Source organism: Callorhinus ursinus, unplaced genomic scaffold, assembly GCF_003265705.2.
Source record: "Callorhinus ursinus isolate GAN/ISIS: 27379988/994484 unplaced genomic scaffold, GSC_fseal_2.0 scaffold11, whole genome shotgun sequence".
Lineage (NCBI taxonomy): Eukaryota > Metazoa > Chordata > Mammalia > Carnivora > Otariidae > Callorhinus > Callorhinus ursinus.
In genome coordinates, this window is record NW_027397073.1 from 24,230,896 (window position 1) to 24,257,088 (window position 26,193).

Consider the following 26,193-nt stretch of genomic DNA (forward strand, 5'->3'; position numbering starts at 1 on the left):
ACAATACCAATCCTTCACACACTTTTTCATAAAACAGAGGAGGAAAGATTTCCTGACTCATTCTGTAAAACCAACATTACCCTAATACCAAAGCCAAAGACATCACAAAAAAACTACAGTATCCCTGTGAACAGAATATCCAGTAAAACTGGAAAAGGATTATATGCCACAGCCAAGCAGGGTTTATCCCAGGAATGCAAGGTTAGTTAACAATTAAAAATCAATTAACGTAGTACACCACACTAACAGAATAAAGGACAAAAACCACATGATCAACTCAACAGGTGCAGAAAAAACACATGACAAAATTCAACACCCACTCATGAAAAAAATACTTCCACAACCTGATAAAGGTCTATGAGAAAACTATTGGTAACATCATATTTACTGGTGAAAGACAGATTTTTTTCCATAGGACTGGGAAAAAGACAGTGGTGTCCATTTTCATTACTTCTATTTATTATTGTGCAGGACATTCTGGCCCCCTGTAAAAAGGCAAATAAAAAGGGGGGTGAGGAAGGAAGGAACGAGAAAGGAAGGAGTCCTCAGGAATATAGCAAGGTGAAGGAAACAAGTTGAAAATGTAGAAATCAGTTCTATTTCTACATACTAGTGATGAACAATCCAAAAATGAAATTAAAAAATAATGTCACTCAGGGTGCCTGGGTGGCTCAGTCAGTCAAGCATCCGACTCTTGGTTTTGGCTCAGGTCATAATCTCAGGGTCCTGAGATCCAGCACCCTCGCCTCCCTCCCCCCCCCACCACAGCGGGCTCCATGCTCAGCAGGGAGTCTGCTTCTCTCCCTCGCCCTCTGCCCCTCCCCCCTTCACGCTGGTGCCTGTGTGCCCACATGCGTGCACTTTCTCTCTCAAATAAATAAATAAATCTTTAAAAAAAATAATGTCACTCACAATAACATAAAAAAAGTAAAGAACAAAACCTGTACTCTGGAAACTACAGAACATTGCTAAGAGAAATGATAAAAGATTTAAACAGATTTTGTTGTTGTTGTTGTTTACAGATATAAGACTTAAAATTCTTCAAATGGCAATTCTCTTCAAACTGATCTATAGATTCAGTGCTAACCCTATCAAAATCCCACCAGGCTTTCTGAGAAATTAACAAGCTGGTCCTAAAATTTATATGGAAATATAGAGGACCCAGAAGAGAAAACAATTTCGGAAAACATATACTAGCTGATTTCAAATTTCAAAGTTACAGGACAGTGAGATGTTGATGCAAAGATAATCAAATAGATCGATAGAACATAATTGAAAGTCCCAAAATAAATCCTCCCCTTTCTGGTCAACTGATTTTCAATAAAAGTGCGACAGCAATTCAATAAAGAAAAGACAGTGTTTTCAACAAATGGTGCCAGAAAAATTGACTATCCATATGCAAAAAGTTAATATAGACCCTTATGTCAAACAAAATTGAGTTACAAAAATTAATTCAACCCAAAGGTAAGAACTGAAACTGCGGAGTAATTTGATGTCTGTGTGGGGCTAGCGCAAGCAAGAGATGTGGAGTGGAAACGTAGTTTGGGTGTTCTCAGCTTGCGGTTGAAGCCACGTGACGGATGGGAACTACTGAGGAAAGACCATGGAATCCAACCTCTGGCACGGGGAGTGGAGTCCAGGAGAGGGATCTGGGACTGAGGTCTCTGGAATCCTGGTCAAGGAACCAAGAGTGCTTAGAGCCATTGTCTAGAGTTCTTTCACTTAGAGTTTGAATTTGCTTGGAGTGATGGCGCCTTGAAATAGAAGACCCAAAGCTAAGTGCTAAGACCACCAATGGCTGGGACGGAATAACCAGAGAGATGACTTGGGTGAGAAGAAAGGGAAGATAGCGGCCAAGAGTTTTTCTGCACCAGAAGATCTAGAAGTGTCACTCTTCAACCATTGTAGTACACCTGACTGGGTGATATTACCCTCCTGAGAATTTTCTGATTATCGTAATTACCATCCCATCCTTTGCATCTTCTTAATTGTCCGTTTACTAACCACTTTTAGGGGTACATGATCACATAATCAAATCTAACAAATGTTGACGAATAAATGTCTCGTCTATATCTAATAATACGTGATCCTATCCTAGAAGTATAAGCCTCTTTTGAATTGACTGAATTTTAAAACCCATTATTTCTGGATAGCAAAAAAATGAGAATTTTGAGATATTCCCTAAAAGGGCAATTCGTTTCCAGACCTTCTAAAACATATTCCACACTCCCTTTTTCCTAGAGCTCCGCCTTCCTTCAAATCACCTTTTTTTTTTTCCGGCTGAAAATCTCGCGAGAGATCGAGTTCTCATGAATTCTCCCAGGAGTCTCTGCTCTTCCTCTTCCCCCTAAGCGGCCTGAGGTGAGTGTTTGCCGTGTCTTCCTGGCTGCTGAATCCTTGGGTCATCGCCGCCATCCTGGCTTCGGTGGCGTTGATGTCCATGTCCCCGGGAGGAAGGCTTCTGCGGCTACTGACTCTTCGCTGAAGGGGATGTCCCTCGGTGCAGGGGAACGTGTCGGAGCAGAAGGCCGCGATGGGCGGGAATGGGGGTGGCGAGGGGTACGGGCGGCCTGTCATCAGTGCCGTTTCCTACTCCCGAGGGCCATTGTCTTTCGGTGAGTGCTGGCTGAGTACGCGGCGCGTGTGTGGCTGCAAGGAGAGAGCGTTTTGGGGGAATAAAAGTCGGGCTGAGCCTTCATCCGTTTGAAAGAGTGTTTGAAGTTCGATGGCCCTTAACGTAATAGCCCAGAAGTACTGGGGAGACGGCAGCACCTTATCCAGAGAGAAGCGTCCTGCCGCGCCGAGGCGTCGAATCCTTTTACTCCTGAGGGATCCAAACTGTTTTCCTTCAGAGGGAGAGGGCTGCTGAGGTCCGTGTCACTAGTCTGTGTCAGCACTGCCGCAGGCCCTAGTAGATGGAGGGGGAGAAAGCACTGGAGAAAAGGATGGCCGCGATGATGGCACTTCTTAGGACACCTTTGGATTAACCATGAAAACAAGTACATTCTGAGCGGCTGTTGGTAGTAGTTCATACGTACTTAAACTGCGTCGGTGACCGTAAATTCCTGTTGACAGAATTCCTTCCCGCTCCCTTCCAGGTGACCTCTGAAAATGGTTCGCTATTCGCTTGACCCAGAAAACCCTACGAAATGTAAGTGAACAATATATTCCTTATTTTGGGGGGTAAAAGGAACAATGAGATACCCAAAATTAACCAAAACTTCTTGTTTCTTAGCATGTAAATCAAGAGGTTCAAATCTTCGTGTTCACTTTAAGGTATGGGAACCAACTTTTACGTTCTAAGAGTTGTGTCACGTGTTCCAGTGAATTCCCCCCCCCCTTCTGAAGAGATGACTGCAGTGATGCATTTCTTAGAACACCTTTGGATTTACCATGAAAATTAATCAGTTCTGAGCGGTCACCTTCAAGATACTGATTCTGTAATCATCAGTCATATAATGAGCACTTGAAGATTCAAGGGATTGGGTAAAACTAAGAACTACTTAAACCAGTGTAGAGAAGAGAATGGGACATAATACAGTTACAGGGTGATGGGATTAAAACGTACTACAGTTAATAGGGGTTTGGGATTTGTTTTCCCTAACTTTAAGCCAATTCTCCCTGGCTTTAAAGCACAGATTTTTTTTTCTCTCCACATTACCTCACCTCAAGAATGGGAAGTCTTTAATTCAGTGTTGACATTTTGAAAAAAAAAGTTTACTTGAAGAATTATTATCCTTTAACAAGGTTAACTCAGTTTTTACTGTCTATACTTAGAACACACGTGAAACTGCCCAGGCCATCAAGGGTATGCATATCCGAAAAGCCACCAAGTATCTGAAGGACGTCACTTTACAGAAGCAGTGTGTGCCATTCCGTCGCTACAATGGTGGCGTTGGTAGGTGTGCCCAGGTGAGAGCTCTTAGTTGCTATCTGAAATGACATTGTAACAGAAAGTGGTAGGGTGGGGTAAGAATGGTTAGGATCTGCCTTCAATCGGGTTCTTTCTGGTTGCTGTGATGACCAACTTAGGACACCTTTGGATTAACCGTGAAAAAAAACTGTGTTCTGAGCAACCTTAATGAAATAAATTCATCTTGATTGTAACACTGATTTAAATCACGGGAAATGACTAATCACCTCTCTTGGATTTCTTTCAGGCCAAACAGTGGGGCTGGACACAGGGTCGGTGGCCCAAGAAGAGTGCTGAATTTTTACTGCACATGCTTAAAAATGCAGAGAGTAATGCTGAACTTAAGGTACCCAAACCATTAACATCTTTATATGTATACGACTTGGATGGTTGTTCAATTACTGTTGCTGTTGTCCAGATTTGTTTCTTTGTCTTGGCTTCTCAGTAACTAAATTTCCCTTTTTTTAATCTCCACCTCCAATTTCAAGAAGACCAAAATTTTGTCTGTGAAGATCTTCAAAAGCATGGTCTTAAGTCTGTTTTCCCCTAGTGCAAGCAAAAAAACACCATTTTCTCTCATGTATTTTACTCAAGGGTTTATAACCTTTCTGGTATCATAGACGTTTTTGGTAGTATGACTTGTGAACCTCAAAAAAAAACTTGTAAATGCAAGCAGTAGAAATCTTGGTATTAACAAAGGAACAAAAAGAGGTTCCCAAAATGATTGCCTTAGTAATGGTTAATGTGGTTTGTTGCCTATGTTATAATGGAGAGCAGGTTAAATGTGAGATTTTAAAACAATGAATATAGTCAACAAAGCAGGGTCTGTTTTGCTCATTATCCATTACCCTTTGTATTTGGAAATCTAGGCCAGAACTGGAGCTAATGTAGGTCTGGCTGTAACCCTTCTAGCTGCCAAACTGCACTGCTAAAATCTTGTTTTTCATCAATGCTTAGAAATTGACACTACCAGATCCACTCTCCGCAATGACTTGTAGGGAGGCCACTTAACAAACTGCATATAGCATTGAGTTTTCATAGTTATTTAGATTTAAGGAAAGATGCTTAGAATAAAGGTAAAAGCAAACAACTGTTTGAACAGATATGCTGTGTAGAGTCAGAATTGCCTTGTAAAGGTGGGGACTTGATACAATGATGGGGTTTGGGGTGTTGAGATAAAGATGTTGATTTGATTTTGTTCTCCCTCTTGCCAGGGTTTAGATGTTGATTCTCTGGTCATTGAGCACATCCAGGTGAACAAAGCCCCCAAGATGCGGCGTAGAACGTACAGGGCTCATGGTCGGATTAACCCATACATGAGCTCTCCCTGCCACATTGAGATGATCCTTACTGAAAAAGAGCAGATTGTTCCTAAACCAGAAGAGGAGGTTGCACAGAAGAAAAAGGTAAACTACTTTCATTGATCAGTTCTATTTGTATTTTTTTTATATATTTTGTTATATCAGAACTATAATTATCTGGCTTTTCTATATTTCATTATATGAGAACTATAATTATATGCTGATGGCCCCACCTATATGTCTATAGCCACTTTAAATGCAACATGTGCAAAAAAAATGGGCCCTTCCCCTCTCCCCACCTCTCCAAATAAGCTTGTTTTCAGTAACTCTGATCCCATTCAGTTCTTTAAGCTGGGAACCTGGGAGTGATTCTGGACTCCTTCCCTTTGTGCCTGATGAATTTATCTATTGATTTTTGTTGCTTAAATGCATTGTCTTCCTTTTTTTTTTTAAGATTTTATTTTAGAAAGAGAGCGAGCTGGGCGGGAGAGGGGCAGAAGGAGAGAATCTCAAGCACAGAGCCCCACTCCAGGCTCGATCTCATGATCCTGAGATCATGAGCCAAAACTAAGAGTGGGACGCTTCAACACTTAACCAACATAGCCACCCAGATGCCCCTATTGTCTTCTTGTTGCCACTTACACATGGTCTCCCTGCCCTCAGTCTTCACAAACTCCCTGCTTACTCTATAATTTCCTTACATCTGTTCCTCCCTCTATGCCAAAGGACTCCCTTTTACATTGATGTTTCCTATTTTTCCTGAGCTACAACCTATTCAAGATGTAGTGCGAGTTTCTCCAGGAAACTTGTAACAGACCTTTTATTTTTGTTTCTTTCCCAGATATCCCAGAAGAAACTGAAGAAACAAAAACTTATGGCCCGGGAGTAAATTCTGCAGAATAAATGCAAATAAAAATAAAAAGAGAATGTTGGTGGCCTTTTATTATCAAACATATTTCAAGTACCTTCGCAAAATGGATCAAATGAGTTTTCTGATTAGAACTAGAAAGATTATTGTTTGTCCTGTGCCATTAATTTTGGTTCATTAAATATGCTGTTTTGAATTTCTTGGTGCTTTGCATTATGGAATTTGAGCATGGGCATATTTCTGAATTTTTTTCCAACCACTTTGAGATTGAGCACTGAGCACATTGTACAATTAACCCAATTACAGTTCAATAGGTTTTATTATATTCAATTATGCATCCATCACCAGGCAAATTTTTGGACATTTTCATTATCCTAAAGAGGAACCTTGGCAGTAGTTTGCGGTCACTCCTTTAACAGACCCTATCGTTCTGAGCAACCATTATGTAGATGTCTATGTAGATTGGCCTTTTCTGGACATTTCATGCAAATGGCCCTTTGTCCCTGGCTTTAACTTTGCATAACATTTTCATTTCTCTTGGGTCTAACCAAGAGGCAAAGCTGTCATACCAACTGTGAGGGTTCCAATTTCTCCAGTTGGCTTACCGCTGTCCTAGTTGGTGTAAAGGGGTATAGCCATTTATTTAAAACGCTTAAAACAACTGAATTTCCGGCCCTTGTCGACAGGCAGAGTGAGGGGTCGAGCCACAGCTGTGCTGGCTAACAGCCTCGCCTTCACATGTAAGTGGAGTAACTTTCCCAAAGGTGGTAAACCACTGGCACTGGCGTTAACGTAACCTTTCCTCAATGCCTTGGATCTTGCAGCAGCGTCCGGGACAGGAAAGCCCTGCCCTTCCCCGCCATCTGCCGGGTTTTGAGCTCTTGGTGGCTGCGCCGGAAGCCGGGCCGCGCCTCCGCTTGGGCGTCACCGTTACGTCCTGTGCGTCCCTCGGCTGACGCAGGCACGCCTTTGTCGGCCCCTTTTGCGGTGCCCATTGGCTCTGCGGCAGCACGTCCCTCCCTCTGGAAGTGCGGACATTTACGTTCGGACCCGTTGTCGCGGGTGAGTGAGGCCGGGTGGGCTCGGACTGGCGGCTGGGGGGTCGGGCGGAGGTGGGCGGTGGCCCTGGGGCTGTGGAGCCGCTTTGCAGGCTCCAGCCCGGGCGGCGCTGAAGGAGCCGCACCCGCTCTGGTTCCCCCACGGCCCGCCGGCGCTCTCCCGGTGCATCCTGCTTCGCCCTCCAGACTCGCGCCCCTGCCTCGGTCTACGGCCACCCACCTGCTGCCCTGCGTCCCACGTCTCCCTGTCTTCTGTGCGTTTATTCTCTTCCTTGGCCTGTATTGTCGGCCTCATTTCGCTCTCCTATCATCTTCACCACCGTTCGCTCTTACTCTCCTGTCTTTTCAGTCGTCTTGGACTCAACCTGCCCCGTAAAATGATGTGCTAAACTGGGTTACTTGAAGGGAGGTGGCGTTCCCCCACGGTACCTGCCCGATTTCAAATAGAGCCTCAGCCATTTCCTCTGTATTCCATTGTTACCTTGTGCGAACCCGAATGAAAGAAAATCCCTCTCCTCCGACAGTTTAAGTCCATTTTGCTCGCTATGTTGTACTATCTGAGAATTGGTTTGATGAGAACAAATAAAATATTTTATCAGTTTATCATAGCACCTTCTAGACCCTTATAAGCCATATTTTCCACATGTCTGAAGTAAAATCTTACCCCAAAGAGTCATGTAAGGATTAAGAAAGAGATAAAGTACAGTTAGTTTCATTATGAAGAGAGCTAACAATTTTTATACAGGCCATGATTATGACATAAGTGATTGGTAGCCCTTGTTCTTGAGAAATTATTTAAAACACAGTAATTAGAAGTAGGTGAAAATGAATCTGTGATGGACTACCGGTCATTAACTTAACCTAGTCCTGGGAACACTCAGTTGTGAAGGGTTTAAGTTGGGTTTTGAAAGCTTGTTAAGAGGGGAATAACTTAATCATATTTTTGTTAGGGAAAAAGGCAAGAGCGTTGAGCTAGGAAACCAGAATTGGGAATTCTGGTCTTAGCCAACTGTAGTTACTATTTAGCTCTGTGTGAACTTTGGACAGGTCGCAACTTTTGGATCTGTTTGTGTGTTGGGGGCGGGGGTAACAGCAGTTACATAGTACTTAATATGTGCACACACTCTTCTGAGCTTTATATTCGTTATTGACATATCTGATCCATATTTACATCCGTAGGAGATAGGCTATTGTCTTCATTTTCCACAGGAGGGCATCAAGGCACAGACTCCTTAAATAATTTGCCCCAGAACACCATCTCGAAAGTGGTGAAAGCAGGTCTCAAATCTGGGCAGCTCCCAGCCAGTCTGCTCGGATTATTAGGCTGTGGTGCCTGTAAGAGTGCCAGACCTAAACCAGATCACCTCTTAAGGCTCTCCAGATCAAGTTCTAAATGTCTGTGGCCAAAAAGAATGATTCCTTGAAAAATGCTGAAAAAGACTCACTGCTCATTTTGACTTACTTTAATCAGAAAATATGCTCTTTAAAATTCTAAAACAATATTTTGGTAAATTCTTAAATTGTTGCTTTAGTTTGACCAGGAGACTCTTTTAAAGAATCCAACTATGGGGCGTCTGGGTGCCCGCATGGGGCTCCGGGCTCCGCGGGAAGCCTGCTTCTCCCTCTCCCACTCCCCCTGCCTGTGTTCCCTCTCGCTGTCTCTCTGTCAAATAAATAAAATCTTTACAAAAATAAAGAATCCAGCTATGAATCCTTTATAAAATAGCTGATCGTTCCTTCATATACATTTATATGTTTGCTTGTTTATATCTTATAATTCATTTCAAAGCGACATTTAGATTGGGTTATCTATACCACTGCTCGTTTGTATTGTGAATAATTTTAAATGGCCTTAGTGTAGTCATGGTGCTGACTCCTTTGAAAGCAAATGCTACTAAACTTATAATATTTTGGAAAATAAATTTTAACATCCTGAATTATTAGCTTTATGCACTGTTCTGAAGCTTCTTAGTTTTTCAGGCCTACTCTAAGAGATTAAAAATTTCAGTAAATTTAAGAGGTCTTTGGTTCAATAGTATATTATGGAAGTAGTATTGGTTCTTTTTCAAGAAATTGCTGATTTGGAGAAATTCCAAGATAATTTCTAATCATCGAGGAAATTAGCAGTGTTAACTTTTTTAAAAAAGATTTATTTGTGAGAGAGCACCCACATGTGCGTGGGGGGAGGGGCAAAGGGAGAGAATCTCAACTCCCTAATGAGCGCTGATTCCCAACTCAGGAGCTTGATCTCACCACCTGAGCTGAAACCAAGAGTCGGACCCTTAACTGACTGAGCCCCCCAGTCTCCCCTAGAGGGAGAATTTTTTGAAATGGACAGTGTACTTAAAACAATAATAGGGGCGCCTGGGTGGCTCAGTCATTAAGCGTCTGCCTTCGGCTCAGGTCATGATCCCAGGGTCCTGGGATCGAGCCCCGCATCGGGCTCCCTGCTCCGCGGGAGGCCTGCTTCTCCCTCTCCCACTCCCCCTGCCTGTGTTCCCTCTCTCGCTGTGTCCCTCTCTCTGTCAAATAAATAAAATCTTTAAATAAAAAAAAACTAATACCAAATAAAATATTTTTATTAGTTTACCTAAATTGCTATTAAGAAAAAAAGCAAATATATCAAAGAAGATTTGTTGCCTGGGAAAGTCCAGCTGGTTTGCAGCCTATAGGTCTTCCAAAGTGATACCTTAGTGAATTCCTTATTACAGGATTTGCCTTAGCCTTGGAGGTTTTAGCCAATCAATACTGTCAGTCTCCGAAGATGATGAGGCTGGAGTTTTTGAGAATTACATGAGTTGATAAAGGCAAAGGGCCTAACTGCCTAGTACCCAGCAAAAGTTAGTGTCTTTCCTTTATCCTTACAATTTATGGTTGGGAAGCAGTGACTGGAGAGGTTTGGAGGCAGCCACCTCACTGTTATTTTCACGTCTACCACCTCTTGTTCTTTACGGAGAGCAGCACTTTTATTTAATAGATTTGTGCTTTTAGCTAATAAATGATTTAGGTTTTTCCTTTAATGTAGAAATAGTCCTTTCAAATATCTTCATCTAGGTAAATTCCTTCAGTCATTAATCTGTGATGAACTGATTTGTTTTTTCATTCATGTCAGCCGTTCAGGAACTCCAGCCTGGGAGGATGGTGTGCATTCCTTGCATCGTCATTCCGATTCTGCTCTGGATCTACAAAAAATTCCTGGAGCCATACATATATCCTCTGATTTCCCCCTTTGTTAGTCGTATGTGGCCTAGAAAAGCTCTTCGAGAATCCCATGATAAAAACAAAGGCAAGGTAGACTGTAAGGTAAGAACATTAAAATACCTTGAACAAGGGCAGGTGATGAGGGTGGTACAGTCAGGGGGAAATACTTGCCTTTGAAAAGGCAAGTTTTTAAAAAGGAAAAGAAGAAGATAACAGGAGAGGAAGAAAAGGGGAGTATGTCAGAGGGGGAGACGAACCATGAGAGATGATGGACTCTGAAAAACAAACTGAGGGTTCTAGAGGGTAGGGGGGTGGGGGGATGGGTTAGCCTGGTGATGGGTATTGAGGAGGGCACGTTCTGCATGGAGCACTGGGTGTTATGAACAAACAATGAATCATGGAACACTGCATCAAAAACTAATGATGTAATATATGGTGATTAACATAACAATAAAAAATTTAAAAAAAAAAGAAAAGGCAAGTTTTTGGTACCGGAAGCTTCGTTAATGTGTCTTAATTTTTTTTTAAAGATTTTTATTTATTTATTTATTTATTTATTTATTTATTTATTTATTTAGAGAGTATGAGCTGGGGGGTGGGGTCGGGGCAGAGAGAGAGAGAATCCTAAGCAGGCTCCGTGCTCAGCATCAAGCCCTTTGTGGGGCTCTCTCCCACCACCCTGAGACCATGACCCGAGCCTAAACCAAGAGTTAGACATTCAACCAACTGAGCTGCCCACGTGCTTAGGCTTAATTTTTTTTTTTTTTTTTTGTAAGATTTTATTTATTTGACCAAGAGAGCACAAGCAGGGGGAGCTACAGGTAGAGGGAGGGAGAGAAGCAGGCTTCCCGCTGAGCAGGGAGCCCGATGCGGGACCCAATCCCAGGACCCTGGGATCATGACCTGAGCTGAAGGCAGACACTCAACCAACCGAGCCAACCAGGCGCCCCAATTTCTTTTTTTAAAATAAGGGGTTTGGTGTGTTTTTTAAGTAATTAACATGTGGTTTAAACTAAGGTTTTAAACTGGACTTCTGATTAGTGTGTTTGTTCCTTGTCTTAATGCCAAGATAACAACCAATATTTCTTGGCTGGTAAGAATAATAGTAAATAACTAATGGACGAGAAGAGATGATAGTAAAATATGCCAGTTTCACTGATTGATAACTTTGGTCAGAAATTTAGTTGGGAGGATCATAGAGATTTCTAAAAAAACAAAATGAAGTTATTTTTTAAAGTGAATATTTGGACAACCCTTTTTAGCATTGGTTCTTGTTAAGTTTGACTTCACTTGTGTTCTCTCCTAATTTAGCCACCCTGCACATTTTTAGAAGCAGAGTTTTTTCATTCTGAAATTTGTTGTCAGTTTTTAAAGAGAAGATTTCTTATAACGAGTTGTAATATCTAAAATGTTTTTCTTTTTAAATTTAGGACGCAGACATAAATGGATTACCAACAAAAGGACCAACAGAAGTCTCTGATAAAAAGAAAGACTAAAGTGATTGTTCCAAAGGATCTCATTGTTTTAAAAATGGACATGCTAATATGAAGCACCTTGCTTGTAATTGTCTCTGACCTTTTTCTCTGAGACCAGAATTTGGGATAGATAGCTTACTTATCTGATACTAATCAGGAAATACATGGTATTTATATTTAAAATGTGTTTAGTTATATTTAATGATCTCATTCCTGAGTTCCTGTTTCACTGAAGTAGCTTCCATTTCTATTATCGTAGTTATGAGTAAATAGAAGGTTTGTGCCAGTAGAGACTGCTACTAAACGAGTACTCAAAAATCCTTGGGCCTCTAACTTTCATTCAGGCTCTTTGAATTTGAGCAGAGTACAATGTTACCGTGCAACAGTGCAGTGAGACTGTACAGTGAAAGGAATAGGGGTTTGGGGAGATGATGAGATTTAATTACTGTCCAATACAACGGAGCAGCCTACTTCTGAGAGTAGTAATTCCTGCTTATTGCTCTGAGGAAAACAGAAAAGACAGGGAAATCGGGGAAACGCCTTTGAAAAATGGAATACCTTTTACAGAAATATCTAATGTATATTATAAAATTCTAATCCTTGTTGCATTTCTTATGTTCTTACAAAGTATATTAAATATTCAGTTTAGTCTGTGGTTCTTTTTTTCCTTTACAGGTTAAATATTTAAAACGGATATTTTTTGCCATATCAGAAAGCAGAATTATAGTGTGATAGCATCTGGATAGTGGTGAAACAATAATCATTTTTTTTTTAAAGAGGAGATTGTATCCATTCTTGTTGCATAACAAGACACTCCAGAATTTAGTGGTTTTTAACATGGGACTGGGTAGTTCTTTGCTGCTCTGGGTCTCCATTTGGTCTTTCATCCCTGGGCTGCTTCACATTAGTGTAGGGATGTATACATATTCAAAGATGATGAGCCTTATCTTAATATTGTATGTTTATTCCCTATGGGGTTAGAAGGAAAGGTTAAAAGGAACTCCTGCTCTTGAAGTCCTCGGTCCTAACTGAGGCTCTATTAAGCTGCATGTATGGTCAAGCCGTTGATTCATCCTGCATTTCATTTGATACAGATCAGTAGTTTTCAGTTTTTCTGCTCCAACCCACCTGAAGGATAAAATCAATCCCCTTTAGCAACCATATTCAGTTGATTAGGTTGTGGTGGGGTTTTTTTGCACAGGATAGCCGCTTTTTTTTTTTAAGGTAGAAAAACTATATTATAAAAATAGGAGATGTTGGGACACTTGGCTGGCTCAGTCAGTGGAGCTTGCAACTCTTGATCTCGGGGTTGTGGGTTCAAGCCCCACGTTGGGTGTAGAGATTACTTAAATTCTCTAAAAAAAAAAAAAAGGTTCATAGTAAAAGAATGCAAGAGCAAGTTAAAGGAACAGTTAATGTTCTTTCTTTACCCTTATTCTAGCTCCACAGATGTAACCACTGTTAGTTTTCTGTGTACCTTCTACCAACTTTTTATTTTTTTATTTTTTTATTTTATTTTATTTATTTCTTTGAGAGAGAAAGAGAGAGCACGAGAGGAGGGAGGGTCAGAGGGAGAAGCAGACTCCCCGCCGAGCAGGGAGCCCGATGCGGGACTCGATCCCAGGACTCCAGGATCACAACCCGAGCTGAAGGCGGTCGCCCAACCAACTGAGCCACCCAGGCGCCTTTCTACCAACTTTTCAAAATTTTTTTTTAAGTAGGCTCCACACTGGGTGTGGTGTCCAGTGCGGGGGCTTGAACTCATGATCCTGAGATCAAGCAAGACCTAAACTGAAATCACGAGTCAGACATTTGACTGACTGAGCCACCCAGGTGTCCCTCTAACAACTTTCTTGGTTTGTTTTTATTAAATATATCATTTTTAAAAAATAACATTGTAAGGCTTATAATGTCTGTACTCCCTTAGTCCCCAAAGGCATTACTCATTTAGCTGTTGCTGTGTCTTCTCTTTTATCTCCATATTTCTAAATAATACATACATATATGCTGCTAGTTTTGGAGTTGTCAGCTCTTAACTGACTTTCTGCCATGGTTCAGACACCGCTCTCACACTGTAAGTGCCTCTACTTCTCCCACACCTCCTCCTAATATGTTTCTGTAATTTTTTTTTTAAAGATTTTATTTATTTGACAGAGAGAGACACAGCGAGAGAGGGAACACAAGCAGAGGGAGTGGGGGAGGGAGAAGCAGGCTTCCCGCGGAGCAGGGAGCCCGAAGCGGGGCTCGATCCCAGGACCCTGGGATCATGACCTGAGCCGAAGGCAGACGCTTAACGGCTGAGCCACCCAGGCGCCCACCAAGGTGACAGCTGCTTAAGAAGCAAAGACTATGGGAAAACTTAAGTGAAGCAAGAGGTTAAAATTAAGAAGGTAAGAAACTAGGGAAATGGAAGGGTCAGTGTATGGTAGAGTAGTCACAAAATATACTAACGACTCCAAATGTTGAACTGGTAGGGACTTTTGAGTACATCTAGGCCAATGCTCTCATTTCTACTATGGTTAAGGGAGGTAGCCAAGATGCTGGAACAGGGCAAGAGTGGGGTCTCCTGTAGGACTGCTATGTACAGTTGTGCTGAACGTGCACTGCTCAACTTCAGAGGGCACCATTCACATGGACAACAATGTAAATGATGCCCTTAGACCTATGCATTGCACACACAGAGCTATAGACAGAAGTCCTGCTCCGGACTCGTAATTTAGCAGGTGAAGTTTCATTTGGTGTTTCCTTTGGCATGTTTCCTTGGTGTGTTCCTTTTCTATCGCTGCATAACAAATTATCACAAATTTAGTGGCTTAAAACGGCACAAATTCATCACCTCACAGTTTTTGTAGGTCAGAAATTGATGTGGTGTGGCTGGGTTCTCTGCTCAGGGTTTCACCAGGCTAAAAACATGATGGCCAGGTCCACAGTTCTCATCTGGGCTCCCAGGCCTGCTGGTTGTCAGCAGAATCCATCTTCTTGCTGTTGTAGGACAGGTCCTGGTTTTTCTTCTGGTCGGCTAGGGCCCACTCTTGAGCTCCTAGAGGCTGCTTGTAGTCCTTGGCACATGACTCCTAATCCACTATGACTGGTATTCTTACAAAAAGGAAATTTGGACACAGAGACACATGCACGCAGAGAGACTACCACAAGAAGACAAAGGCAGAGATTGGGGTGACGCTTCTACAAGCCACGGGACTCCAAAGATTGCCAGGAAGCCGCCAGCTGCAGGGCACGGAACAGATTCCCCTTCATGGCCTCTGAAAGAACCAACCTTGCCAACACCTTGATTTCGAACTTCTGGCCTCCAGAACTACAAGACAATAAATATCTATTGTTGAAATCACTCAGTTTGTGGTACTTTGTCAGAGCAACCCTAACTAACACACCCAGGTTTTGCTACCCACTTTGGTTGGAAAAACGAAGTAGCTCTGAGGACGTCAGCGTGGATCTCCACATACTGCTGGTGTTGGCCAATTGAGCTCTGAGGGGGCCTTTTCCGGGGAGTAAGCGTGGGCTCTGCAGCCAGACTGCCTGGGTTCGGGTTCGAATCGTCACTTGCCAATTTTGTGATGTCGGGAATTCTATTTAACTTTGGACTGTAAAATGGGGATCATAATGTACCTATTCCAGAGGGCCATAATGACCAGTGAGTTAATACACCTGCAGCTTCAGAACCGTGCCTGGCCCAGGTAGCTGTTTTCCAGTTGTGACTCACCCTGATGTGTCCCCAGCGGGAGGGAGACTGTGACAACTGCCTGGTGTGCTGCCTCCTCCCCTAGCTTTGTTTCTGCGACAGCTCCTCTCGGAGGATGGCCGTGGGGAACTGTGGTGGTCTGGCGGGCCCAAGCCCTTCTCCCCAGGCTCAGCCTCAGAGCTCCGGGAAAGGGCAGATGAACAGGGACCCTAAGGCACAGGTGTGTCGCTGAGCTAGGGGAGGGGTTGGAGGGACTGGAGAGGTAATTGTGTAGCCTCTCACTCAGCCAAGCGACAGCCTGGAGCTGAGGAGTCACTGTCCGTGGAGCCGTCAGGCCCTCCGCGGCGGTGTCTGAGCGCGAACAGCCGGCGTTACTGGGGCTTCGGTAAGGCCTTAGAGGATGCTCCGTTCGGTCCTCAGCTTACTGCCTCTGTGTCCTCGGCCGAATCCTCGCACGTCCCTGGCGCTCAGTTCCTCATCTCTCCGGTGAAGGGACTTGGTTAATTGCCAATGTTCCTTCCCAGTTGTAATTTCTTTCTTTTTTTTTAATTTTATTTATTTATTTGAGAGCGAGAGAGCGAGAGCCCAAGCAGGTGGGGGGAGGGGCAGAGAGCGGGAGAAGCAAGGCTCTCCGCTGAGCAGGGAGCCCGAGACTCGATCTCATGACCCTGGGGTCATGATTTGAGCCAAAGGCAGATGCTTAACCAACTGAGCCCCCCAGGCACCCCCAGTTGTAATTCTGACTACCTGTTCAACCAGACTCAGCTTGAACACACATGTAGGGATTACAATCTCATGTTTCTCCCAGGCGGGCCATTTCACTATCAATAAGCTAACTTCCACTTAAACTATTGTGAAGTGCTTTCCAAGTCAGTAAGTACCCTTTTCTCGCAGGGTTGTTTGGAGATTCAAATAACAGTGCACAGCTCAGAACAAACAGCCCATAAGGTGAATTGCTACTTGTTAGTACCGATATCCTTGTCAGTAAGTTCTTATATGGAGCTGAAACCTGTATCCCATCACTTCAAACCTTTGGTCCCAGTTTGGCTCTCGGGGGCGACACAAAATCAGTCTGGTCATGCCTCCTGAGAGCAGTTACTTATATCAAGTCTTAGTCTAGTTGTTCATACTCAGTTCCTCCAGCCATTCTATATCTGACATGACTTCCAGATGTCTCACCAATCTGACTGCCCTGCCCAGATAATCTAGTTCTGGTTAATCTGTATCCCTCTTCAGAGGAATGCCCAGGGACTGGCAATGACAGCATGTGAGTTGATTACCATCTGGACTATGCAGGTGAAATAACATTTATTTTAAAAAGGCATGTAGAGCACCTGGGGGGCTCAGTCGGTTAAGTGTCCAGCTCGATTTCAGCTCCGAGTCCTGAGATCGAGCCCCCTGTCGGCCTCTGTGCTCAGCGCAAATTCGACTTAGGATTCTCTCTCTCCTTCTCCTTCTACTCCTCCCCCTGCTCGCTCGCTCACTCTCTCTCAAATAAATAAATAAATGAATAAAATCTTTAAAGAAAAAGTCATGCTACATGCATTACTTAACTCTCATAGCAACTGTGAGATGTGAGTGGGGTATTACTGTCTTCTCTTTTACAGAGAAGAAAACTAGGCTCAGAGAAGTCAAGTAGTTGTTATGGACTGCATGTTTGTGTTCCCCTAGAAGACATAGATTTTATTTTTTTTTAAGATTTTATTTATTTATTTGACAGAGAGAGAGACAGTGAGAGAGGGAACACAAGCAGGGGGAGTGAGAGAGGGAGAAGCAGGCTTCCCGCAGAGCAGGGAGTCCGATGTGGGGCTCGATCCCAGGACCCTGGGACCATGACCTGAGCCGAAGGCAGCCGCTTAATGACTGAGCCACCCAGGCGCCCAAGACATAGATTTTAAAAACTAAACCCACATGGGGTGACATTAGGAGGTGGGGTCTTTTGGAGGTAATTAGGTTTAGATCACGTCATAAGGGTGGAGCCTCTATAATGAGGCAAGTATTTTTGTTTTTTATTTTTTTTAAGACTTTTTTTTTTTGAGATAAGTGTTCCTATTAGAAGAAAGGGGAGCTCTCTTTCTCCACCATGTGAGGATACAATAAAAAGATGCTATCTGCAAACCAGGAAAATGCTGTCACCAGACGCTGGATCTGCCAGCGTTTTGAGCTTGGACTTCCCACCTCCAGAACTGTGAGAAATATGTATCTGTTGTTTAAGCTACCCACTCTACCCTGCTCTGTTGGAGCAGCCTGAACTGGCCAAGATGGTAGCTTTCCAAAATCATTCAGCTCATAAGTTATGGAACCCGGGCTTAAATACGGATCTGACTCCAAAGTCTGCTCTTCTTTCTCAGGGCATTGAAAATCTGAGCACTGTTCTTGGAACAGGTTTGAAAATATAATCTCTAGGTAGTCTTGATCCTGCTTGTGGAGTGGTCTTCTGTTAGGCACTGGTCCTCTTTGGTTCTTTAGGTTCTAAAAAGAGAGTCAGCCCCTAGTAAAAGGTTTGCTCAGTGTCCATAACCAAGACCATTTGATGGTTTGGAGAGCCGTTATATTCCTAAAAGGCTGTGGTGGCATTTAGCACTTCTGGAGTAACGTCTTGTTGATTTATTTTTTAAAAATTTATTTATTTGAGAGAGAGAGGGAGAATGAGCGCAAGAGAGAGAGTACCAGCGGGAGGAAAGGCAGAGGGAAAGGGAGAAGCAGACTGCCTGCTGAGCAGGGAACCCAAAGCAATATGGGGCTTGATCCCAGGACCCTGAGATCACAACCCGAGCTGAAGGCGGACACCTACCCAACTGAGCCACCCAATCTTCTTGTTGATTTAGATCCGTTCTGTGTTTGGTTTTTGTTTGTTTTATTACCAAAGGAAATTTCAGTTTTGCAGATGTAAATCTTGTTATTAAGATGATGATGAAAATTCTGGTCCTGGTAGTCCTGGGTGATTTATTTTCACATTTATTTCTCAAAGAGCTGTTCCTTTGGGGGCTAGATACCAGCTGTGCTGGCTAATCTTGTCCTTCATGGCAATTTAACCCAATTTTTAATTGTATAATGCTCGTCTCCTCCACTGGACCTTAAACTTCTTGAGGTCAGGCTCAGGTCTGAAGCACAGTGCACACAGAATTGCTAAGTAAATATGTGTTGGACGATGGAGCCAAATGGGCGTCCTCAATCAGGAACACCAGTCTTCGTCTCAAGTAGCTCTCTGAAAAGTCTCTGAGTAACGAGGGGCATAAAGAGGTTATGCAGGACTGCAACTTAAGACACCATAATCTTTCCAATGCCTCACTTGATATTTCACTGCCTGACTGGCTTTCCTGGGTAACTCAACATATTTCTGGATATAGTTGATTTTCAAAATAGCCTAACCAAAATGTGCTGGGAAGGTGTAAGTCTGCTGCTGCAAAATATAAAAACGGCATGCCTTCTAAAGCGAAGTATCATTTTCTTTGTACGTTTTCTGTTTTACAGTTACTTTCTAAGTAGGATGAATATTGGTACAGTCTCAGATTGAAAATGTGTTGGGAAGACAGGCAGCCATTTGGAAGTTTTCTTTCTTAATTAAACTTTTTATTTTTGAATGTATTCATTTTGTACTGCTGCTATAATAAGTTACCACAGATTTAGTGGCTTAAAACAACACACATTTATTATCTCATATTTCTGTAAGTCAGAAGTCTGACACGATTCTCACTGAGCTAAAATCAAGGTATTGGCAAGATTGGGTTCCCTTCTGGAGGCTCCAGGGGATAATGTTTCCTTGTCTTTTTCAGCTTCTAGAGGCCATTGCACACATTCTCGGTCTTTTGCCATCTTCAAATGTCTGGTCCTCACATTGCATCACTTGATCTTCTTACAGAGCCATATTTATTTATTTTTAAGATGTATTTATTTATTTTAGAGAGAGTGAGAGAGAGTGCATGAGCAGGAGTGGGAGAGGGACAGGGGAGAGGGAGAGAGCGAATCTCAAGCGGACTCCCTGCTGAGGGCAGACTCCCTGCTGAGGGCAGACTCCCTGTTGAGGGCAGACTCCCTGCTGAGGGCAGACTCAGACTCCCTGCTGAGGGCAGACTCCCTGCTGAGGGCGGACTCCCTGCTGAGGGCAGACTCAGACTCCCTGCTGAGGGCAGACTCCCTGTTGAGGGCGGACTCCCTGTTGAGGGCAGACTCCCTGCTGAGGGCAGACTCCCTGTTGAGGGCAGACTCCCTGCTGAGGGCGGACTCCCTGCTGAGGGCAGAGGCTGAGCCAGTTGCAGAGCCATAGTTATGACTCTGTTGCCTTCCTTTCACTTGTCACTTTTGTGATTACATTAGGCCCACCCTGATAATCCTGGGTAACCTCTCTATTTGAAAGTCATCTGATTAGCAACCTAATGCTATCTGCAACCCTTTGCCATGTAACCCAACATAGTCATAGGTTTAGGGGACTGAGATGTGGATGTCTTCAGGGGGACCATTATTCTGCCTACCACACGGAATAATTTTAGATTTACAGAAGAGTTGCAAAGTACAGAGAGTTCCTGTATATCCTTCACCCAATTTCTCTTAATATTGGTATGTTCTATAACTGTAACACATTTGGCAAAACTAGGAAATTAACATTGGTACAATACCCTTTTTTTTTTAAAGATTTATTTATTTATTTATTTGAGAGAGAGAATGAGATAGAGAGAGAGCACATGAGATGGGGGAGGGTCAGAGGGAGAAGCAGACTCCCTGCTGAGCAGGAAGCCCGATGTGGGACTTGATCCCGGGACTCCAGGATCATGACCTGAGCCGAAGGCAGTCACTTAATCAACTGAGCCACTCAGGCGCCCCAATACCCTTTTTTTTGAAAAAAAAATTTTTTTAAAGATTTTATTTATTTGACAGAGAGAGACACAGCAAGAGAGGGAACACAAGGGGAGTGGGAGAGGGAGAAGCAGGCTTCCCGCTGAGCAGGGAGGCCGATGCGGGGCTTGATCCCAGGACCCTGGGATCATGACCTGAGCCGAAGGCAGATGCTTAACAACTGAGCCACCCAGGCACCCCAGTACAATACTCTTAACTAAACTCCAGACTTCATTTGGATTTCATAAGTTTTTCCACTATTGCCTTTTTTTGGTTCTAGGATCCAACTAGGACACCCAGTTGCATTTAGTGGGTTTTCATGACTTTCCTGCTAGTGTTTCTGCACCAACTACACACTGATGTAATCAGGTCAAAGTTATCACGATAGTGGTTCTGGCAGTGTTGAGAGATGGTGACCAAGACAATACTTAGCACCTTGCACGTATAATAAAAAGTTTGTGAAGGATTGCTACTCCAACTCATGCTTCATATACTGGGAAAACCATTCCTAATCTAACACTCTGATTTATGATGATTGCCTAGCAGTATTATGACATTTACTGAGGAATACTGGTAAGACCCTTTTTATTTCAAGCTATCCAAAACATATTAAAAACAGGGGGGACATTAAATTTTAATAACAGGTTTGCCTCAGGTAGAATGAATAGTTTCTTGGTCTGTAAAGCTAGTTCTGAAGAGAGGCTCACATTTATTTCTAGATCATTTTGGGGTAGGGAGAAGGTATAATTTTTGGTTCCGGCAAAAATACTAAGCACTTTGAGTTTGATTTGGGGGCCTCTCTTTTCGCTAAGATTTAAAAACAAAAATTATAAAACTGTACACGTAACTCATATTCATCGCAGGAAAAATAGGAAACAGGGAAAAACAGAATTTTTTTTTAAAAGATTTTATTTATTTATTCATGAGAGACAGAGGAGGAGAGAGAGAGAGAGAGAGAGAAGCAGGCTCCCAAGGAGCAGGGAGCCCGATGTGGGACTCGATCCCAGAACCCTGGGATCATGACCTGAGCCGAAGGCAGACGCTTAACCATCTGAGCCACCCAGGCGCCCGAAAAACGGAATTTAATCACATAGGATCTCATTCCCCAAAGTTTGTAATTAATATTCTGATAGCTTTTTCCCCCCTTTGTATATGTGTGTACACATATATAATAAACATAAACATAATTCATTTATGAAAATTGGGTATTATACATACTGTTTCCGCTGGATATATCATGAGTGTGTATCCCTAGTATTCTTTAGAATGGCTACATAGTAGTGCCCACCTCTTTTCAGCTAGGCTCCCAGGTACCTTGTGTTTTAGTACGTTTTCCTGAAATAATCCTGCAAGCTCAGGGAATTTATTGGCAACAGATGCTAGAAAAGTATATGGAAGATCTGTATGGTACGTCTCAGAGTACAGTTGACACACTGTAAAATGGAAGTAATAGTGATATCGGTCCCAGTGTTACTAGAGAAATAATACTGCATAGCACATAGAAAACAACCCATAATGTGACTTGTTTATTATTGTTACTGATTCGGCAATAGTCCTGTATGAGAAGAATTATCACCATCATCTTGTATGTATTTAAGACGAGGAAACTGATGAGAAAAACTCAAGGACATATGTCAGTCTGGTAACTTCAGCTCATTTGACTTCAAATTCCATTCTTTGGGCTTTGCACTGAATCGAAACTCTTTCCTATGGGACCTACCCTTTCTGTAAATAGTGCAGTTAGTTATAGAACTGCTACCTGACTCCATTAAGAATTACTTTCTGAATGTCAGCTCTCGACAAAAGGGTTTGAAAAGAATAAAGATAGAGATAAAGAATAACACACCCAAAGATACATTATTTTCCTGTTTCCAATTTCTCAGAGCCCTACAAGGAACTGCTTGACTTTGGGATGGTTACCCAAGTTGGAATAAACAGAGGCCTTAACAAAGCTAAGCCACCAGAACTACTGGTGTGGGGTGAGCTTAACCATCTGAGCCCGCCAGGCGCCCCGCGATGGGTAAAAGGGATTAGCCGCTTCTCGAATTTGCCACGTGGCTTTTCAGTGGCCCTGGACGCGCTGGGGGAGGGGGGCGGGGGTGGAGAAACGCCTAATGTCTGAAGGACCACATTTCCCAGAAGTCTGCGCGCCGCGCGCCACGTGACCGTCGGCCGAAGCGCGCCCGGCCGTTCGGTCCCCAGCCGCGTTCTCGGCCGCTTCCCCCTTCTCTCCCCGCCTCCCGGCCTCCGCACGGACGCGGCCGGGGCGGGAGCCGAGCCCGAGTCGAGCCGGAGCTGGAGCCGGAGCCGGAGCCGCAGCCGCAGCCGCAGAGACGTGGAAACATGGAGGCCTGAGCCGGCGTGCGCCACTCTGGCTGCGGCGGCGACGGCGACTTCTTCCGATCCCCCTCTGCCACCCGCTCCTGTGTCGGTGGAGCTGGAAGCGGATCTGCCCTCCGGCTGAGACAGGTGGGCTGTGGCGCCGCCCCCAGCGGAACGGCCCTGGAAGCCCGGCGGGGCCCCCAGCCCCTTGTCGGAGCGGGTTTGCGGACACCCTCACCTCCCGTCGGCGGGACAGCTCCGCCGGGGCGGAAGAGAAGGTGCTTTCCTGCCAGTGGGGGACTGGGCCACCCTGGAGGGGCAGTGCCTGGGCCGCGAGAGCCGCCCGCATCTTCCCCCGCCCCCTTCCAGGGCACAGTGGCACTGGAGGGTGAGGGAGTGTGTTAGTCAAGAGTGAGAGGGACCTCTGTCCGCGTCTAGTGTTAAGAGTTGGGATACCAAAAAGCAGGTAGATAGAGGCATCGGGAGATGGGGCGATGTTTGGTCTGACAAATGGGCGTGTAATGGGCAGGGTGAGCAATAGTGTTGTTTTTTTTTTTCTTTTTTTTTTTTGACGTACACATTGTTACGGAGAAGTAGTTCACATACCATAAAATTCATCCTTTAAAATTACAATTAAAGTATAACTCAGTGGTTTTTTAGCATATTCACAGGGTTGTGCAACTATCTAATTCCAGAACATTTCTGTCGCCCAAAAAAACTCGTACCCAATAACAGTCACTCTTTATTTCCCCCTTGCCCCACTTCCTGGCTACTAGCAATTGCGTTTTAACCGAAAGGGTGGGAAGTTAGCCCAGGTGTTTGAGAGCTGGTGGCAGTAGTGGGTGATAAAGCTGATAGCAGAAAGTACTGAACTGGGGTAGATGAGTGATGGGGTGATTGTGATAGGGCCGGCAACGGGGTACACAGAATGGACGGACTAGGGGTTTAGATGGAGTGGGACCCCTGAAAGGGGAGAGGGGAGGTTGGAGGGAGAGGTATGTAGAGAGAAAGTTCTGTGTAGACCGGGGGGTTGGAGGCCGTGGAGGGGAATGTGATCTTACAGAGGAACCTAGGCCTTTGGTCTGATGGGTGGAGGGCGCAAGAAGGGAACCGGAGGTGGAAGGGAAGAGATCTATAGGAATAGGGGAATGGTTGCTGCCGAGCGTGAAATTTGTGAATATATAGATTTCTAGAATGATTATTCTTGCTTTGTAATTTTTGTCTTAGATAATTCTCTTGGCAACTCAGAGTGGCCAAGTGTAAATATTTCCATTCTGCAGATGAAGAACCAGGCTCTTAGAGGTTAAGTGACTTGCTGAAACTTTTAAGGTTAATAGGGTAAAATGAGTTGGGGATTAAAGAATAATTGATTAAACTATAAGTTGCAGGTGGCTTGAGTGGCAGATACTTGAGAGAGGCAATGTCACAGGAAGGAGATTAAACTGTTAAATATATTGAGTCTGTATTATTATGATAGAATCCAAGGACTTTGTTTTTGTAACTTTTAAATACAGAACAGTTTAAATATTGAAATAATTTTAATATCCCCCATGTACCCATTACGCAGCTTCAACAATTAGTAACTCAGGCTAATTTACTTTCATCTATTCCCTTACCCATTCCTATCCCTTCTCTCAACTATTTTAAAGCAGATCATAGGCATACCATTTCATTTGTAAATATTTGAGTGTATATCTGTAGAAGGTTGAGTCACTCTTTTTAATATGCCCACATTACTATTATCACATCTAAAAAAATTAATAGTAAGCTCTTAATATCAATATTTAGAAGGACTTATTTTTAAAAATGTAGCATCCATTTGATACAAGGGAATTACACAGTGCAAACACTTTGATGTTTGACTCTCTAAAAAACATGGTATAATTGTTTCCTGGTTTTTTTCCAGTTGCTCCTGTAACCCTGTTTCATTTTCTTGGTGGATAGGGTTCATCCTTCTACAAAAAGTTCAAAGAATTGTCACTTATTGTCACTTTGGTTGGCATTTTATTTTTTATTTATTTTTTAAAAGATTTTATTTATTTACTTGACAGAGACACAGCGAGAGAGGGAACATAAGCAGGGGGAGCGGGAGAGGGAGAGGCTTCCCGCCGAGCAGGGGGCCCGATGCGGGGCTCGGTCCCAGGACCCCGGGATCATGACCCGAGCCGAAGGCAGACGCCCAACGACTGAGCCACCCAGGGGCCCCTTGGCTGGCATTTTAATTAATGGAGTTTTCATGAGAGCAGGAGAAAAATAGAAGTGAAATACCACATGTGCAAATTTAAAAAAAAATGAGATATACGTGCACAAATAACTTATGTCTCATTGCTCTAAATATTTGGGCAGTTTGATTATACTTTTGTAGATACTTTCACATGTTGTTAGAAGTTGTTTACTATGTATTAATTTTTTTTTTTTAGGATTTGTTTTAGAGAGTACAAGGTGAGGGAAGGAGGGACAAGGGGGAGGAAGAGGGACAAGCAGATGTGGCACTGAGCGCAGAGCCCCAAGCGGGGCTCGATACCAGGACCTTGAAATCATGATCTGAGCCGCCACCCAGACACCCTGTGTGTGTTAGTTTTCTATGCCTACTGTAACAAGTTACCACAAATTTAGTGTCTTAAAACAATACAAATTATTTTAAAGTTCTGTATTTTGAAGTCCAAAATGGGCCTTACTGGGCTAAAACCAGTGTGTCAGCAAGGCTGTGCTCTTTTCTGGAGGTTTCTAGGGGGAGAATCTGTTTCCTTGTCTCTTCCAGCTTCTAGAGGCCACCCCTTTTCCTTGGTTTGCAGCCCTTGTGCTCCATCTTCAAAGCCAGCATCTCTTCATGCATTCTGTAGTAGGTCTCTGATCACGGCTGGGAAAGGTTAAGGACCTGTGTGATAAGATCAGGCCCACCTGGATAAGTCAGGAGACTTTCCCCCATCTCAAGGTCCTTAACTTAATTATAGCTGCAAAGTCCCCTCTGCCAGGTAAGATAACAATCACAGGTTCCATAGATGAGGATATAGACATCTTCGGGGGCTATTATTCTGTCTACCATGTTTTGGAACATTTTGCTGAGACTTCCTAGGTGAGGTGACTTCCTTTGCTGCTACAAATTCAATGTGTCATCTTTCACTTTAGGTAATGGGTATGTTTAGCGATGGAGAGGACCACTCCATTTTCCTTTTTAGTGACTATGACAAACATGGGAAGTACCTCTGCGCTTGTAGTGTAGGTTTTGGTAAAATGAGACCTTTAAAAGTAATTAAGCATAAACGCAATGTGACAACATGTAAAGTCTTTATTTCGTTTTGGTCTTATATTTATATTTTTTAAGTATTGTATACTTGTAATCAGAGTGTGTGTAATAATGCTCAGCGTCTACTGGGGCAGTGATGGTTCCTCCCGTTGAGAGGTCCCTCTGTCCCAGTGGGTGATCGAGGCACCCCCAATTCAACAGGAAGACTCTTTTTTTTTTTTTTATTTTGGAGAGAGGGAGTTGCGGGGAGGGGCAGTGGGACAGGGAGGGAGAGAGAA

The 26,193-nt window shown here is 43.5% G+C and overlaps 3 protein-coding genes and 3 non-coding genes across 7 annotated transcripts in view; all 6 read left to right on the top strand.

The window, feature by feature from the left end:
- The first annotated feature begins 2,597 nt into the window (after positions 1-2,597).
- RPL17 (ribosomal protein L17) lies at positions 2,598-6,278 on the top strand. The gene is made up of 7 exons (XM_025886632.2): positions 2,598-2,615; positions 3,099-3,151; positions 3,236-3,276; positions 3,778-3,912; positions 4,161-4,259; positions 5,128-5,319; positions 6,056-6,278. The coding sequence occupies exons 2-7, from the start codon at positions 3,112-3,114 to the stop codon at positions 6,101-6,103; spliced, it is 555 nt and encodes a 184-aa protein (XP_025742417.1). The 5' UTR covers positions 2,598-2,615; positions 3,099-3,111; the 3' UTR covers positions 6,104-6,278.
- LOC112835378 (small nucleolar RNA SNORD58) lies at positions 2,950-3,015 on the top strand. Its single transcript, XR_003211194.1, has one exon. It is a non-coding gene; the product is annotated as a small nucleolar RNA SNORD58 (small nucleolar RNA).
- LOC112835379 (small nucleolar RNA SNORD58) lies at positions 3,355-3,419 on the top strand. Its single transcript, XR_003211195.1, has one exon. It is a non-coding gene; the product is annotated as a small nucleolar RNA SNORD58 (small nucleolar RNA).
- Positions 4,012-4,077, top strand: LOC112835376 (small nucleolar RNA SNORD58). Its single transcript, XR_003211193.1, has one exon. It is a non-coding gene; the product is annotated as a small nucleolar RNA SNORD58 (small nucleolar RNA).
- A 746-nt stretch (positions 6,279-7,024) lies between the features above and the next one.
- CUNH18orf32 (chromosome unknown C18orf32 homolog) lies at positions 7,025-12,464 on the top strand. 2 transcript variants are annotated; one of them, XM_025886634.2, is made up of 3 exons: positions 7,025-7,144; positions 10,253-10,443; positions 11,772-12,464. In XM_025886634.2, the coding sequence occupies exons 2-3, from the start codon at positions 10,279-10,281 to the stop codon at positions 11,835-11,837; spliced, it is 231 nt and encodes a 76-aa protein (XP_025742419.1). In that variant the 5' UTR covers positions 7,025-7,144; positions 10,253-10,278; the 3' UTR covers positions 11,838-12,464. The 2 variants fall into 2 exon arrangements, with proteins under 2 accessions (XP_025742419.1, XP_073754328.1); XM_073898227.1 differs by having other exon boundaries at positions 7,038-7,144; positions 10,261-10,443.
- A 10,050-nt stretch (positions 12,465-22,514) lies between these two features.
- The window catches only part of DYM (dymeclin), a 342,784-nt gene continuing 339,105 nt past the window's right edge, over positions 22,515-26,193 (top strand). The window contains exon 1 of the mRNA XM_025886653.2: positions 22,515-22,815. The gene's annotated coding sequence lies outside the window, so the exon portion shown is untranslated. The remainder of the gene's footprint in view (positions 22,816-26,193) is intronic.